The 17,230-nt window shown below is 40.8% G+C and overlaps 1 protein-coding gene across 9 annotated transcripts in view; it reads left to right on the top strand.

Moving 5' to 3' along the window:
* Window positions 1-17,230, top strand: part of tjp2b (tight junction protein 2b (zona occludens 2)) — a 266,330-nt gene that overhangs the window by 151,138 nt on the left and 97,962 nt on the right. For 2 of the 9 annotated variants that reach the window (XM_030417299.1, XM_030417298.1), the window contains exon 1: window positions 15,585-15,984. The exons of 4 other annotated variants lie outside the window; for them this stretch is intronic. In XM_030417299.1, the coding sequence (XP_030273159.1) occupies window positions 15,751-15,984 (234 nt within the window). In that variant the 5' untranslated portion in view covers window positions 15,585-15,750. Of the gene's footprint in view, window positions 1-15,271; window positions 15,555-15,584; window positions 15,985-17,230 lie in introns of those variants that run through there. 3 more of the 9 variants (XM_030417301.1, XM_030417305.1, XM_030417302.1) reach the window with 3 other exon arrangements.

Here is a 17,230-nt window from a genome sequence, read left to right as displayed (position 1 = left end):
GTGTTCGGTTTCTCCTTCTACTCTCTGTTTGTATGCAGCGTGCAAGCTTTATGTGCATGCTCCGTCTCTTCTTCTAGGTTTTTGTTGAATTTCAAGCGGCACTTATAGGCCTGGAATTTGAACTACAGCGTGTTGAATCGTTGACATTGGATCCGTTTGGACACAAATATTCTTGAAACGATGCTGAGGAAGATGTGTGGGGGGGGGCTGAAATGACGCATTGGAGCGGCATTAAGCTAGCGCTGCTTGGTTAAGTTTGAACGACCAAAGGCGGCATTAAGGCAAGCCTTCTTTGTGGCAACAATGCAGAGTCTCTGTGTGGATAAGGGCTTCTTTTGAAACTGAACATTTCAATGATGGTTTGTCCATCATAACACATGAAGAAAAACTATTTTCACCAATCACTGTGTTTTTATACAAGTGCAATGTTCATGATTTGCCAGGGAACAACTGGCATGTCACGCCATCTGATCATCTCTTCCCTGTAGCTGGCAGCATAGCCTCCAAGAGGAGAGACAGCCTAGGCCCTGAGCATGTGTTGTGTCTGACAGTCCTGGACTGTATGCAAGGAGCATGTACAAAGATGAATAAACAAAATATCAAATGTATATGAATGACTATTGGCCAAACAGTGATGTTGAGTATATGTCTGCTGCTGTGCTGTCGGCTCCATAGTCTGCTGTTAAAGCACATTTGATTTAGCATAGCCTTTGTGCATTTGTGATTTTTTGTGAAAAAGTCTGAAAAAATGTGTAAAACTTTGAATACATGATGTGTCATCTGAGTCTCCTGAAGCCCTGAGGTCTGAAATGTATTTAAAAATGTTATTTACACCCTTTTTTAAAGCTGAATTTATCACTACAGCTGCTAAGCTAAAAGCTTCAGTGTGAATCCTGTTTGAAGTGGGTGCAAGAAGGTGTAAATAAAAATCACATCTTTACAAATCAGTTTGAGATCTCAGGGCTTCTGGCAACTTCGATTACCCCAGATGCGCTGTATAGAGGCATTTTATATTATCTTTTTTTTTCAGTTATTTTAACATTTTAGCCCCCAAAAATGACAATTAGTCAGGCTCTAGTTTGATTATGTAATGCAAAGGCAATGATTCAGAAAATACATGCTTTAAAAAAAAACAAATAACATACTGATTGATTAATTGAAATTACAATCCACAACTGAATAAGGTTAATAAGATATTATATGTTGTAAGTTGCAGTATAACTATTAACCAGGTATGTGGTTATCATCAGGCCCACTAGCATGGCGATAGACGTAAACATCAGAGCAGCCTGACTCTTTTGTTAAAAAGACTCAGTTAGTGGAGCAGTTTTCAGAACTGCTCCCTCTGTCCTATAATGTGCAGAGGGAGAGAGGGAGGTAGTGGGGGGGGGGGGGGGGTTTCATTAAAATGAGAGTTTAATCTTCAAAGAGGAGATGAGAGGCTGAAGCACCCAGGGATGCCCTATCACACACTGTGACCTTTCCAGCCCGCTGCAGCAAAGACTGCTGGAAAAGCTAAGGAGGAAGCAGATAGAAGAAGTGACTGTGAGAGGACTGTGGACATGAAGGCACTGTGCATAATACTATCTGCATACACAGAAAAAGAACTAATGAATCTAGTGAACTTTGCTGCTGATACAAAAGACACATTAAAAATCCAATATAATTTTTTCTGTTAGAATTTAAAACGGAGGAGCAGAAATAAAATGTAACAAAACTACAGTGGTTGTCCCTTTATCAAATAAATCAAAACGATCCTCACTCTAAACTCAAAAGAAATACACAAGGTGGCAGGAATAGAAAAGTGCATTCTGTGCTCCCAGCCTCTGTGGTCTACACTCTGTGACAACAGAGGAAGGTAAGTCTCCACATGGTCTTCAGAAAGGATTACCATCTTCTGACAGCAGATATTCCCTACCGCAGACAAGATATGCTCTGTCCGGGTGGAAGTTTGCAGAATTGCACAGAAAAGCTCTTGACAGCTTTGATAGTGTGGGAAAACGCCGCTCATTTCCCCTCCACCATCTGGGAGAGTCCTCCTTTTTGAGTATTGTTGGCTCTGCAAAGTACATCTGAACATTTCTCACCATTTGGATCTTTTGGTGCTCCTGGGATTCATCTTCCTCCTCACTGAGACAGTCTGTGTCAGACCGAATGAGGTTATCCAGTGCTGATTTTTCTTCTCTGCCTCAAACACTACTGTTGCTCACACACGTATCCCAGTCTTCTTGGCTTCTTTGATAGCAAGGATTTCAACCATCCCTTGAGCCACCTGCCACATACTGCATATTTTGGGTCAATGGCAGCTGCAACTGGCTTGCGTCTGCTGAGAAGATGTTCAGACTCCCCAGTCTCTTGGTTATCCTTTTTCCTGCACTGGCCAAAAATGCTTTTCCAGGGCTCGTCTCAAAATGAAGGGGTTAATGAAGGGTTTGCTGTATGGACCATTGTAGCCCTTTGACCAGCAATGGAAGACATGAAATGGTTGCATACTTCTTTCCATTAAGGTAAAGGGTAGCACATTTAAAAGGCTGCAACCCCTATATTTGCTCTTCAAGCAGCACCCACTGATCTGGCCTCAAGTCAAAATAGTGTTTGCTCCTTGGAGTTAATTCAGGATCAGATAGAGTGGCAGTTCCTGGCCAGCATACGAAACTTTTGCAAACTTGTGACTTTCGCCAGCCGTCTGCACGAAATATCAAGCTTCCACAGTATTTCGACAGATGATGTTGTTTTCATGGAGACACATGCGGTGTGCACAGAGGGGAGGGGCTGTGTGTGTGTGAGACGTGTGAGTGACAAAGAGACGGAAGGAGAGCAGGGAAAGGAAATGCAGTCGAACAGATATATTGCGTTTTTAAGTAGCACTAAAAAAAAAATAAATAAAAAATAACACAATATGTGCCAGTTGGTCTTGATTCTGTGGGGCACCAGCACAAATTAGTCAATGTGTGGGAAACACTGTGATGTTAGTCGTGTTGCCAAATTGTTAACTTTACTCCAATCCAGTAAATGCCTACATGTCAGAGCCTACATGAACATCATACCTGATGGTGTCACCAACTAATCCATAATTGAATTCGTTGGCAACTAATTTCATCATCATTTTGTCGACGACGCCGATTATTCGTGGGACCACTACTCATAATACCCACAAAATCCACAGCATGGCAGTGATATCATAATGATATGTATTCAAACTTGCTAGTTCCCCGTAGAGCCCGTATTTGACCTGAAAAACCAACAAACTGTCTTTCTATTTCCAGTGTGCGCTGTTCTTTAAAGGGAGTAGTACAAACCTCTGTATGAGATCTTTAGTTTATTGGCTAGTTCTCTCTTGGAATAGCGTTTTTCTCAGAGCAAGACTGGAGAGTCTTAACCACATATACTGATGGTCCAGTCATTAAACCAGCCTAAAAGCCGTTTCACACCGGTGCGATACGAAAATGCGGCACGGATTTGCGGAATATCCGCGCAGCAATGTTCCGCATGTAAAACATGCACACTGAGTCCGGTGCGAAATGTTCGCATTCTTGTGCTCTAATTTCGCACCAAACGAAAAAAAGTCGCGGTTCATTATCTGACAGGTGTGCTCAAGCTCTTCAGCACCCACAGAGCCGGCTAATAACAATAGTAATTGGCTGGGTCCTTGATCAAGCATTTGTGTGTTGTTGTTTTTTTAATAACTCAAAATAATGACTGTATTTCAAGCTAGAAAACGTGCATCTCTCTCCTCCCTCCATTGTTGTGTGTGTTTGTGTCGCTGCGTGGTGTTACACGTGAGTTATCCTCATGCTGAAAACGTGACTTGTCGCACACGTGACATCACTCCCCGAGACGCAAGAAGAAAGCGAAAATATATATTTTTACTAAGGAAACTGACAAAAATGAAAGTAACGCACAGGGACTTGAATAAGTAACTTTAATCTGATTACTGGTTTGGAAATATTAACGCGTTAGATTATTCGTTTCTGCAAAAAGTGGTCAGATTAGAGTAACGCGTTACCGGCATCACTGATTGTATAACTTAAGTGCAACATGGAGCATGAAGATGTAAAGAAAAAAAGAAAAACAGGAGAATTAACTTTAAGCAAGTTTGGAGGTAAGTCGGAGGTGTGGAACCATTTTAAACAAATCATGGGCAGTGACAACATGTGTCGGCTGTGTCGAGTGCATTAAGTGCGGCACTTGTTGCATTATTCGTTAAGATAATTCTAAACATATTTCTGTGGTTCAAACAACATGGAATTGTAGTTGAGAGCGTCATTTATAACAGCCCACGTATTAAAAAATAAATCGGGCTCGGGCTCATAATTACAGTTAATGGGCCGGGCCGGGCTCGGACCCAACGTGCAGAGGCTCGGGCCGGGCCGGGCTTGATTTTTTGGGCCCGATAAGCTCTAGCTGGGACACCAGAATGATTAAACTTTCGCTCATTATATCAGATAAATCGTTTGCGTTGTATGATGTCACTTCCCGTCTACAAAGCAAGCGATTTCATTGGTCAAGCGTGTAGTTTCGCAGACGGAATTCCGCAGACGACAAAGTGGTTCCGGAGTTTTTTTTTTGCCGCACGAAAGTTGCGCCCCGGTGTGCAATCTCCCATTATAACCCATGAAATCATTATTTATAAATTTCCGTGCGAATAATCCGCAAGGAAATTCGCACTTGGTGTGAAACGGCTTTAAGTAAGGCCAATGTATAGCTTCCTTAATTAGCACATCAGTTTTCAGCTGTGTTGAAATGATTGCACAGGGGTTTTGTAATGATCAATTTGCTTTTAACACAGTAAACTTGGATCAGACAACACAATTAAAGTCAACCATTTCCTGTATATATAGTCACATACCACATTCAATGACGTATAGACTATATTTCTAATCATTTTATTGTTATTTTAATTAAATAAAATTGTGCTTTTGTTTTAAACTACACCTCAGATCTGTCCAAAGTAAAGTACAGCATACAGTATGTGCAGCTGGATGACGGATACTGATAATGTATGTCAAAATATTTACACAAACGAGGGCAGCAGTACAGTTATTAGTGTGAATGCTGACTCAGCATTCACACTATTGTTCTTCTGGAATTTATTATTCTTCCGTACGTTTTTCGGCACCTATCTCCTCCTACAAATCTTGAGCGATTGAAACCATTCAAGTATCAAAATGTTCAGCTTTTTAAGGACATTACTGCTTGTATTTTTCTTTTTTCTACCTTTTATACTTTTGGAAATATTCAGCTTTTTCAGCTCTTTCAACCTTCTGCTTTTCAACTTTTCAACTTTTCAACTTTTTCAATAATTCAGCTTTTTCCAATTTTTTTTTTACATTGAATCAAATGGGAAAAGCTTCAAATCCTCTTCAAAACTCATCGACTTTCAACCTCATTTTGTTCCTCATACGTTGAGCGAGAGACACCATTCAAACTTTAAAACAGTCTCAAGACCTTGAACTATTGACGATGTATTCAGTTTTTAAAAATTTTGTACGGTTTTGAAAATATCGCAGTTTTAGTTTTAAAGATTTTTAGCTCCTCTTCTGATTTTATAATGGGTGTGTATTGCGTCAGCTAGAGTGCGTGACATCATTGCTAGAGTGCGGAGGCCGATCGAAGAATGGAAGACGAAATTGTCTTCAGCTTGATTTTGAACCCACATCTTCTACTTGACATAGACAATATATGCATAGAAATGTAGGAAATCTTGTTGGGTGTCAGCTGGTTGCCTCATTTCAGATGTGGGACTTACAGTTTTGGATTTAGAAGCCAGAGAGCGACAAGCACTCCAGCTTCTTGCCCATAAGCCACAATGTTAATTTTGAGCCCAAATTTCTGGCCGAGAGCAGACGGTACCTGATTTGTCTCTCGCTAATGTGCCCTCATTTCTCACTTGACAGAAATAAAAACAACATGACTGCGTTCAGCACTGTCTCCTGACACTCGACATGTACACACTTTGCAGATTACCATTACGCTTTTTTCAGAAATCGCAGGGGTTTGGGAGGGGTTTTCCCATTCATTCTTATGGGGACATTTTGATCTGTCTCTCTTACTTCTCCAGCGTGTGTATCTGAAGAATGAGTGTGTATTGCTGGAGCCAGAGTGCGTGACATCATTGCTACAGTGTAGAGCAGCTGGAAAATCTGGAGAAAGAATTCTCTTCAGCTGGATTTGGATCCCATATCTTTTACTTGACATAGACAATGTATACATACAACATGTAGGAAATCTTGTTGGCTTGCTTCATGGTTGCTCCTCCTGCAGCATATGTGCAGCCATTTTAACCTCTTCCAGCACTCTTACTCTACATATTTTTACCTTTTCATCTTTTTTTCACCTATTTGAGCTCTTTCACCCTTTGACTTTTTTAGAAGGATTCCACATCTTTTATTTGACATAGACAATATATACATGGAAATGTAGGAAATCTTGTTGGCTTGCTCCATGGTTGCTCCTGCTCTAGCGTATGTGCGGCCATCTTAAGCTCTTTCACCCTTTGACTTTTTTACATTTTCATCCTTTTTTCCCCCCTTTAACCTCTTCCAGCCCTCTTACTCTACAGCTTTTCATATTTTATCACCATTTAACCTCTTCAAGCCCTCTTACTCTACAGCTTTTCATCCTTTATTCACCTTTTTAACCTCTTCCAGCCCTCTTACTCTACAGCTTTTCATATTTTATCACGATTTTAACCTTTTCCAGCCCTCTTACTCTACAGCTTTTCCTTTTTTTTACACCATTTTAACCTCCTCCAGCCCTCTTACTCTACAGCTTTTCATATGTTTTCACCTTTTTAACCTCTTCCAGCCCTCTTACTCTACAGCTTTTCATATGTTTTCACCTTTTTAACCTCTTCCAGCCCTCTTACTCTACAGCTTTTCATATGTTTTCACCTTTTTAACCTCCTCCAGCCCTCTTACTCTACAGCTTTTCATATGTTTTCACCTTTTTAACCTCTTCCAGCCCTCTTACTCTACAGCTTTTCATCCTTTTTCACCTTTTTAAACTTTTTCGGTCCTCGTCAGCCTTTAACTTTTCACCTTTTTTGCCTTCTTTCACCATTTTAACATCTTCCTGCCCTGTTAATCTACAGCTTTTCGCCTTTTTTTCAACATTCTTATAGCTTTGTGCATTTTCGGCAGTACGTTCAGCAGATCTCGCTTCAGCCTTCAGCATTCACACTGTATTTTCGCAGGAAATACAATTTTTCTAGTTCACTGTAGGTCATGTACATTATTACATACACACACATACTTAAATACTACACAGACCTTACCCAGGCTGCAGGTACAGAGTAGCTCTGAGAACAGAAAAACCCACTACGCACTGCCCATAGTACAGATTCTGTGTGAACGAGCACTGACTGAGCTGGCTCTGAACTTGTGAGTAGGGCTGAACAGGTCTGACAGCTGCTGAAGTAAGGCCTGATGTTCAGGGAGCAGGTCATTCTAGCTCAATAAACTGCAGCAAGGTGAAGGTCGTCCTGCAGGGCGCTAACTGTGAAATAATGAAAGGTTCAGTGCCCAGAGACACATTATTATGTAACCTTGTTCAAGGAAAAATCTGACATTTAGAAAAACTGACACTTCTGTGCTGTCATGTGAAAATATTGTGTGACAATTTCATCTCTGTGGTTCTGGTAGAGAATGACAGGGTTTCTGCGGGGTCTTAAAATGTCAATTTTAGGCCTTAAAATGTCTTAAATACGTCCATATATTTTGCATATAGGTCTTAAATTACATTTAGTTATTTTTGTTCCTTTACCGCTTGCTTCTGTGTGTTGTACTTCTTTCTGAAGTATCCAGGAATGTAAGTGGCATTTTGCCAACAGCCCGGTCGAAATTTATCGCTGTACTCTTCGCCAGTTCCGGAAAGACTTCAACAGCGCAATCTGCTACAACTATGGGAAAGTTTGAATTTAACAAGTCTTGAACAGCCAGAATTCAGTTGATTTAAAGCCGAACCTAATAATGAATTTGAAGCGCAGTGTACCCTCAACTTGGGTACACTTGGTGTGAAAGCGCTGGTGTCGCACACAAAATCGGAAAAACACCAGATAGCTTCTAAAAGTGTCCAGCGAAGTCACACTATCACACACTTCTGTACGTCTTTGTCACCAGTTCCTGGTCCAAGTTCATCCAGTTCTGCAAGACCCGAACTTTGCACTGCCTCTGCCATCTCACAGTCAAGCGACATTCAGACCATCTTCGGCTCAACTTCGACGTTGAAAGCGGAGGTGCTTTGGATTTTGAACACTGTTGCTAAACAGTTTGGCAACAGATTTGGATGTAAAAAGTAATATCCCTCTCTCCTCCAGTTTGATGTGAGGGGAGGTATGTGACAGCCCCTCCTGTCCTTTGCTTTCTTGTAGCCTCTCATCTTCCATTCTCACACACACACACCTACACACACACACACACACACACACACACACACACACACACACCAGGATTATTATAGTTTACTATATTAAATTAAATTCCCAGATAAAAACTAAACGAAAACTACTTAAGCACTATAAAACTATAATACCCTGACACACACTCACTCACTCTATTCTTCATTGTTTGAGTTGCTCTGTGAATGGCAATAAATTTGGTTATTTTTGAAAGTAATTCTGGGACCGCATTTTTCCTTACTTTTTCATACTTCGTGTGAGTATTAAATTTGACTTGTTCAAACCTGGAGAAGCCCTGGAATGAATCTGGAATAGGGTTTAGTACCAACTGAGATTCCAGTATTTATGGGATTCTCCCCAAAATCTACTCCCGCCTTCCTGGAAAAAGTAAGAAAATCAGCAATGCTTAAAATTATTTTGTACTTAAAGGTGGAATATGGAATATGAGCTGAATGCCGCCATCTAGTGTCTCAAGATCGTTGTCGCGACAACAAAAAGGTAATTCCAGCGGTCGGGTTGCCAGGTTTGGACAGGGCAGGAGGATTGAGCCGCCTCCGTTTCTTCCGTTTACTGGGTGTGGAGGTCGATGGGTCACGATCAGTATTCTCATATCTAGGATCAACGTGATATAATGAAAATAAGTATAGCAGAGGAGTTTGACCGACAGGTAACGTTAGCTAAGTTAGCGAGCAAGTTAGCTTACCGATCCAGGAGAATGTTCGCCATTTCCGCGTGTGTTTTGATGCCGTGGAAATCCTTTACCTGAGTCCATCGAGCGTATGCTTCACCGATATTTACTCTGGTTTTTGCTCTTCTCCGGTCACTCAGCTGCTGGGACAGATAACGCACCGTTTGCTGGGGCTCTGAAGAGCTTGCAGACTCCGCCATTTTACCCAGTGTCAGCCTAGCTGTGCCGAGCTTTGCCGAGCATTGCCGAGGTTGCGAAATTGGCAACCCGCAATGCCGGCCGCTATTTGGCTGGTACGATGTAAACAGGAAGTCATTGTCAAACCCGTCAAAATTTCTTAAATTATTTATTTCAGACTAAATATAATTTTTCAAGGAAACGCATTACTTTTAATCTGCGCCCCTCTAAACGCCCCGTGGATGTATTATTTTTGAAAAAATATATATATTAAAGAAACAAACTGTTATCAAGGCCAGTGTCAGGTTGTAACAATGGCAAATTGCCAGCTCAATTGAGTATTATCAGAGCACTACATAGATTTGTGTCTCAGCTGCCCATTAGTGTAAGCTGCTCAAAGTACAACCACATATTAAGGATGACAACAATGGAGATATTGTGACATTACAAACACTGGCCTGAAAACACACAGTGCATCCACACAGGCGTGCACACTCTAACCCACACACACACAGCATGATGTGTACAAGGTGATGGGAACCAGTTCCATCCAGCCAGCAGTCAGCTGGAGCACACAAATGCACAACACACATACTACAAGTAGTGAGTCAGTTCAAACACTGCTGACAAGTGTCAGGTCTACATCTGTACTTTCTTAACAGTTTGGTTCAACATCAGTGTAAAGTAAAATTATATCAAATGGTGTGAAAATTATATAAAATTAACATTTGGGAACATTGGGGAGTGTACATTAGTATAATTATCTGGTGATCAGGTAGAAATTGGGAGGGAGAAATTAAGGTCTGACATTAATTTTAGAGCATGAACCACACCAGTGTTTTGGCATGTTTTAGCCAAACAAATCACAGATTTAAGACTATTGCTGACTGTTGTTAATTTTAGTATACTACACAAATCAGCCTGTGGCATGTTGGTGCAGCAGGCTTCAGTCCATAAACTTGTTTATGTTGCTTAACATTCTTCTTGCCTGTGGTGCTTTTAATTTTTTTTTTGTTTTTTCTGTGTGAAATTCTGCATCAAGCGAGCATTCGTGTGAGTTTAAAACATTGCAAAACATTGCAACTGACGTCATGACATTCATGTCGCTGATGTCTGTTTTGAGTCTCCTTCTGATCCATTTATTGCAGTCAGATTACAGAGAAATGTCTTTGTTTGAAATTCACAAAGGGTGCCACTCGGTGCTGCGTGTTTGTGGTTATTTTCATTTGCGTAACTCGCATGAGTGGACGCAATTTTAAAAAAAACACAACAATCACACTAGGGCGAGTTATGCAACACAAATATTTTCTCCTTGTGTGGTCTTAACACATCATACGTCTCAAGGTTTTTCCCTCATATAAGTAGCCAAAGACACTACCAGTTGCCACATTACTGGTCCTGTAACTGTAGCTTTGTGTAATGAAATGTGGGACATTTCTGCTTTATTTGATGAGTGAAGGATCTGTTTAGCTGTCAGACTGTGAACACCATCAGACTGACACACCCTTGTCCCCCGCTGACGGCCTTTCCACTCCCACAGAAGCCGTGTTGCCACTGCTGCTGCTCTGCCAATAGCGTATCAGCGGTTGAAGGAAACTCTGAGCCAAAATTTGTTTATCTTCTCCAATAGTCTCATTGTGAACCCTCTGAGCTCCAAGGAAGTAGTATTATAAAAATGTATGTATTTACAAGCTAACATTTGTTTGTCTGTATGGCAACATACACTGCCTGGCCAAAAAAAAGTCAACACCTTGAGTTAACCAAGCAAACAGGTAAGAGCCTTCCATTGGATAACTACTGCAGTGATTAATATGTTTCAGCTGGCAACTATATATATATATATATATATATATATATATATATATATATATATATATATATATGTATATATATATATATATATATATATATATATATATATATATATATATATATATGTATGTATATTATATTATATATGTATATATATATATATAGTATATGATATATATAGTATTATATGTATATATATATATATATATAGTATATATATATATATATATATATGTATGTATGTATGTATGTATGTATATATATATATATATATGTGTATATGTATATATATATATATATATATATACATATATATATAACTTCACCTTTTAGGTTGTTAGGTTCTGTATTGTGGCAGTAACTGGTACTCTAGAAATGGAGAGGAATGGAGTGGGAGAGAAAGAGCATTGTGTTTGGTGTGAGGCTGTTATGATGCCGATGTGCTGTGACAGCACTGAGCATGCCTGTCTGAAGCTCTGAGGGCCACCCGCAGACACAGGCATGCACACGAAAACACACACATACAAACAGACACACACACACACTGAAAACAACCCATGAGTCAAAAGAGGGGAAGGGTGAGAGAGTGAACTGAAAGAGCGTGTGGATTAGGGCACCTCACATGTCATACTGAGTACCAAAAAGCACTAAAGCAGTAGATCGTGGCAAAACAGTTTCACTGTTATCTTTAAGGAATGAGGGGATCCTTTTACTTTTCTTTTGTCAGGAATTATACGAGGCACTCTGTGGTGTGTGTTACTCAGCTAGCTTTTAGGTGCAGCAGAATGTAGCAAATTGCAGTCTAATTGACAGTCATTTTGAGTTATCTTAATGGAAGTTCATACGGCCTGTAAACATGTGGAAAATGGAATGTAAATACACAGAGATCTGCGGATGGCTGATTGAACTTCGAATGTCCCACCGACTCATATCTTTGCCAACAGCAGGATAGACTGCAGCCTTCTACTTGACCATGGTTCCCCAGTGGGCTCTGCTAACCTTTTTTGAGAACACCCTGCCCATTGATAATGGACTGAGGGAGCTACTCAACAGGGGTATCATTTGAGTTAGTTTCATTCCGGTAACTATCATATCGTTGATGAGACACACATACAGTTGTGGTCAAAAGTTCACATACACTTGTAAAGAAAATGTTTATCCTGGCGGTCTTCAGTTCGCTTCAAATCCGAATTTTTTTTTAGGTTTTCGGAAAATGTGACCAAATCTGCTGGCTCAAAAATATACATACAGCAACTTGAACAATCAATTTATGCTGGGGGGCTGAACTTTACAGATTCTGTTCAAGTGGATATGAATTCAGCCAGAGGATGACCAGAAGCTTGTGGATGGCTATCAGAAGCACGTATTTAAGGGTGAAAATGGCAGAGAGACATTTAACTAAATATTAGAATTACCATATATAAATTGTTTATCCAACAATTTGGTCACATTTTCAGAAGACCCCTGATAAATTCATTATTGAACCACACTTCATGAATGTTTTAATGATAAAGTCGTTTGTGTTCCACTCACTCATCACAGAAACACGAGAGCTGTAGAAATCATTGGAACTGAAGACTGACATGATCTACATGTTCTTAATGAGTGGATGGAAACTTTTAACTGCGACTGTACATACATAAAGAGCCCATCACTGTGTCCACAGCAGAGGAGAGGATGCCAGCACTGTTCACATGCCAAAGTACAGTATGTCTCAGTGAGCACTTTTGATGTATGCATTATTGAGAGCAGACCATGTTGTGTCATCTATTTTGAAGGCTGACAGAAGATAAGTATAAGCCTGAAGGCAAAGAGCTACCAAGTTGTTCTAGCTTAGGAAAAATTGAACACTTAGTTGTTTGTATTTTGTTTTTGTTTTTTTTTGTTTTTTTTATCAATTACAAGACATTAGTGTAATAACCATAAACAGTCCAGCCCATCACAGAGGTGATTACGTCCTCCACCAGCCTCTACACTGCACTGCTGCTGGTTCAAACCAGCAGGAAACCTGCTGTAGTGCCGGAGCACAAAGTAAGGTCATGGTATGACAGTGGGACCCCTGTACCCAATAATTACAAGGTTTGGACTAAGTATAGAAGGAACTTGATCACCTATGATTGCTGGACAATAATAGTAACACAAACCAGAGAGTCTTTTTAACAGCATTAAAAACAGGAGTGTAAATGTGTTGATGTTTTTCAGCCATGTATTGCTTCTATTGATGTCTTTATTGTTAATACATGTTGGGCATGCTGTCGTATGAGGTTTGCATAAGTCTGGAGAGAACCAGCCAGAGCACTCTGAGCTTTAAAGCACCAGAATGAGTACACAGAACTGGTTGCTCATGTACAACCCCCTTCAGGATTTCGCAGGCTTTTTGTGGGATTGTTGCGGCCCAAAGTGCCTAATTTCGTAGGGGCTTTACTACTCCAAAATAGCATTATTGTGCTCATAACCTTTGTGTACCAATTGTTGCCTGGAACACATATTCATCCATCGTCATCATCCACTTATCTAGGGTCCAGTCATGATGGCAGAAGGCTCAGTAAGGTATTCCAGATGTCCCTGTCCCTAGCAACGCTTTCCAGCTCCTCAAGAGTGATCTCAAGGCGTTCCCAAGCCAGATGAGATATACACAGAACACAGATATGATGTTACTTTTAGGCAGCTGACCAAAACAACATTGGTTGTAGCAGTTGAATTGGGAGTTAGTATGTTGTACATTCAATTTAGCTGTAACATAAAAAAAAATAAAAACAATTTAAAAAAAAATGGATAAAAACACGGACACGTAAAGAGCTTCAACCTTTGACATTTCAAGGCTGTTGTATTACATGAATAGTTCAGTGGTAGCTTGATATTAGATCATGTGCATGAAACATGGCTGCTCACCTGCCAGTCTTTGCACATTTCTGGGCCAAGCACCCTACTGCTTGTTATCCATCAGTCCAACTACTCATCTAGCCCACTCTTTTTTTTATATCCACCTCATTCCTGACTTTTTGAGTTTACCTATGGTTCATAGCGGTAGTCGGCTTTGCTCTTCTGGTTGAACTGGCTGAACTCGGTGTTTACGCTAGCGTAGCTGTCATGCTCGCTCTAAAAATGGCTTTTAACACAAAGGAAACGACAAAATTGACAAAAATTTGAGGTGGATACACAGTACGGATGTTTTGAAAAGTTGTGAGGACAGTTCTCACAGTGCCTCACCCGTCAATTCTCACGAAGTGGGCAGATGACATGAAGCAATAGCCCGACGTTAGCTACATCGACAGGTGTTGAGGGCGGAGAATTATGCAGTTACAAAAGCACAGAGGCATTCAACTACCTGCACAGTAACAAAAGAAATAAAAGTTGAAGAAACAAAGCAAGTTTATATTTCTGAAGGCAGCAGTAGCGCCCAGCTAAAACGTCAATCAAGCTAAACATGCAGCGTGGATAATGCTGAAGGAAAGTGGAGCGGGACGACAGGCTGCTGCTCGTGCATTGCCGGGTTAGGGAAGTCATGTAGTCATGCAGCAGCTATTCTGTGGAAGATATTCATTCTGTGGAAGATATTCATAAACCCAAATATTTATTTTAGTCTCAAAGCCGTGAGCCACCGTAGTCTCCGTTCCCCCTTCCTCTGCATGGCTTGTAGGGCATGTACATGTTTGTCGAAGTTGTTGATGTTCGACACAAGAAGTTTCTGAAAAAAAACTTCAATTTTCATGATATGTTGTGGCAACCAACAATGGCACATGTTGTACCTGAGCTCATTTTCAAAACAATTTAGCATTTATGACATAACGCTAGCTGTTTAAGGCTAACTTGGCGACAGCGGTCAGTCATGCAGTTGCAAGGCAACCGGAAACAGAAAACTGTCGGCGGAAGTAGTTATCTGTCATGGCAGCACCCATAGGCTTCTGAATGAAAAGGGTGGATAGAATTACTTGGCACAGGTCAATGCTCTTATGTAGGATTTCTTCTTTTTTTTTCTTTCTTTTCAAAAAATTGGGGTGTTTTTTTCTTACTATTATTTTCGTATTTGTTTTTTAAAAACAAATTTAAGAGAGTCAGTTTTGTTGAATGAGGCTAGATGTAAACACATTTGAAGAAAAATTGGCACCTTAATGCTTGTGTTTCTGTGTGCTGGTGTGTTTGAATAAGTGAGTGCGCCAGGGAGTGAGAGAGGCAAAGGAAAAGCAGCAGGATAGTGTGCAGTGACGGACAGAGGGAGGAGGGAGGACAGGCAGAGAGCTCAGTTGGGCAGCTCTCAAGCCTGTCTCTCCCTTTGGACCTGTAGATCCCGTTCCTACCTGATCATGTCATCCGGTCTGCGCAGGAAGTGGAGGAGCACGGTGCAAGCGCTTAGGACTCTCCGTGGGACAGGAGCAGAAGGAGATGGAGGAGGCACTGTGAGTCTGCTGTTATTTTTAGTGTCTCCTCCCTCCTGGGGCTAAGCTAATCCGCCACTGCACAGGCTTATCCAGATTGGAGGTAGGAAACTGAGGCATAGAGGTTAAGCGCTTGCTCCTGTGGGAAGCCTGCTTTGGTTGTGATGCCGTGTAAACTACCAAAACTCAGCCAGACCATGCTGAAGCAGGATTTTGTTAGTCAGGGCTGTAGGTTTGACAGGGCAGGTGGACCGTGGCCATTCCTGTCACAGGAGCACTGACGAGCTCCTCCATTAGCCATGAGTCTGGAGTGGCTGCCGACTGGCTGCTGCGCCAGCTACCCCAGCTGGCATCGCTGTGGGCAGGCAGAGATGAGCAAGATTGGGGCCTCAGATGGCTGCAGGGAAAGTGGAGTCATCAGCGTTGGTGATGGGGGGGCCAAGATCCAGCGGAGGGGGCTGGACACTGAACAGCTGAAAGGCAGCCTCGTGGTCCTCTACGCACCTGCTGGGAACTCCTGTCTGCTCAGACTGGTGGGACATGCATGTATGGATGTATGGATAGATAGATAGATAGTAGAGAGCCGTTTGTGCTGATGTGATGTGTTGCATCCTGACAGGTGTCTGCTACTTGTATTATGAGGGTTTTTAGCCTATTCACTTTAAAGATTTATAACTACAATATGTACAGTCTCAGATATTTATGTTGTCTTTTAAAGCTTTTTCTGGCATGGAAGTGATCCAAAACTCAGGGCAGTTTTCTCGTGGACTTAAATCTGGAGGAGGATCAGACATGTTACTGATCCCAGTGAGCACAATCAGGATTTCAACATTGATTTCTAGTTGCAAATGGGTTGATATTCAACCTGAACAACCAGCTTAAAAGACAATGTGTGTTTATTTTGAAATTGTGTTCATTTTTAGATTAAAAGAGAGACGATATTGATTGAACGTGTATTGGGAAGATATCTCTGCAGTCATATTGTAATGGTCTACATGAACGCTAAATTTCAATGCATTTAATGTTTCATATAAAAGGTCATGAATATGGAAATATATTGGCTGTCAACTTCACACAAGAAGCTTCGAGGACGTTATAGGAGCTTTTTTATACATTAATGTGAAATACGAAGTTGCACTTAGTGCTGTAAAGCAGCTCTGACTACTCAGCACCATGACTTGTGAAGCATATGCACAAGCGGAAGAAATAAACATGATGCTTCATGTTTCCGAAGTGTATGTGGCCGTTGTGAAGGAACAGATAGAGCTGCCATGCATCAGACGAGAGGTCGGCAGTTTGATTTCTCAACCCAGCAGTTGTTTTTACAGGATTTGCTATAAAATGTTTTATTCTCTACAGTGTGTAAATAAGAGCCTATCGTTATCTTTCCAACCTCTCAGTTTAGGCAAATGTTGTGCGAATCCAGGAGAAATGTGGTTTAAATGTAAAGGTTTAATCACAGCTTTAAACAGTCAGTGAAAATTTTTTTACGCCAACCAGTTCTGAACGTCTTTTCACCGGTGATCATAGACATTTTTAAAATCTCTTTTCAATGGAAAAACGCTCACTGGGATTCCTCTAATTCATTCCTTTTGGTAATTTGATTATAAAAGCAATCACAATAACAATAATGTGACTCTGAACAAGACTCTGATGTCTGTATTGCATGTAGATCAGGTGTAATTTTCACAGTAGTCTTTACAATGTTTCATGTCAATTGTATTAATGAATTTAAAGTGATGATCAGTGAAAAGCGCTAATCTCTTTTGGGTAGGCTGT

This window comes from Sparus aurata, chromosome 5 (genome assembly GCF_900880675.1).
Source record: "Sparus aurata chromosome 5, fSpaAur1.1, whole genome shotgun sequence".
Classification (NCBI taxonomy): Eukaryota; Metazoa; Chordata; class Actinopteri; order Spariformes; family Sparidae; genus Sparus; species Sparus aurata.
This window is presented reverse-complemented; position numbering and strand designations above follow the sequence as displayed.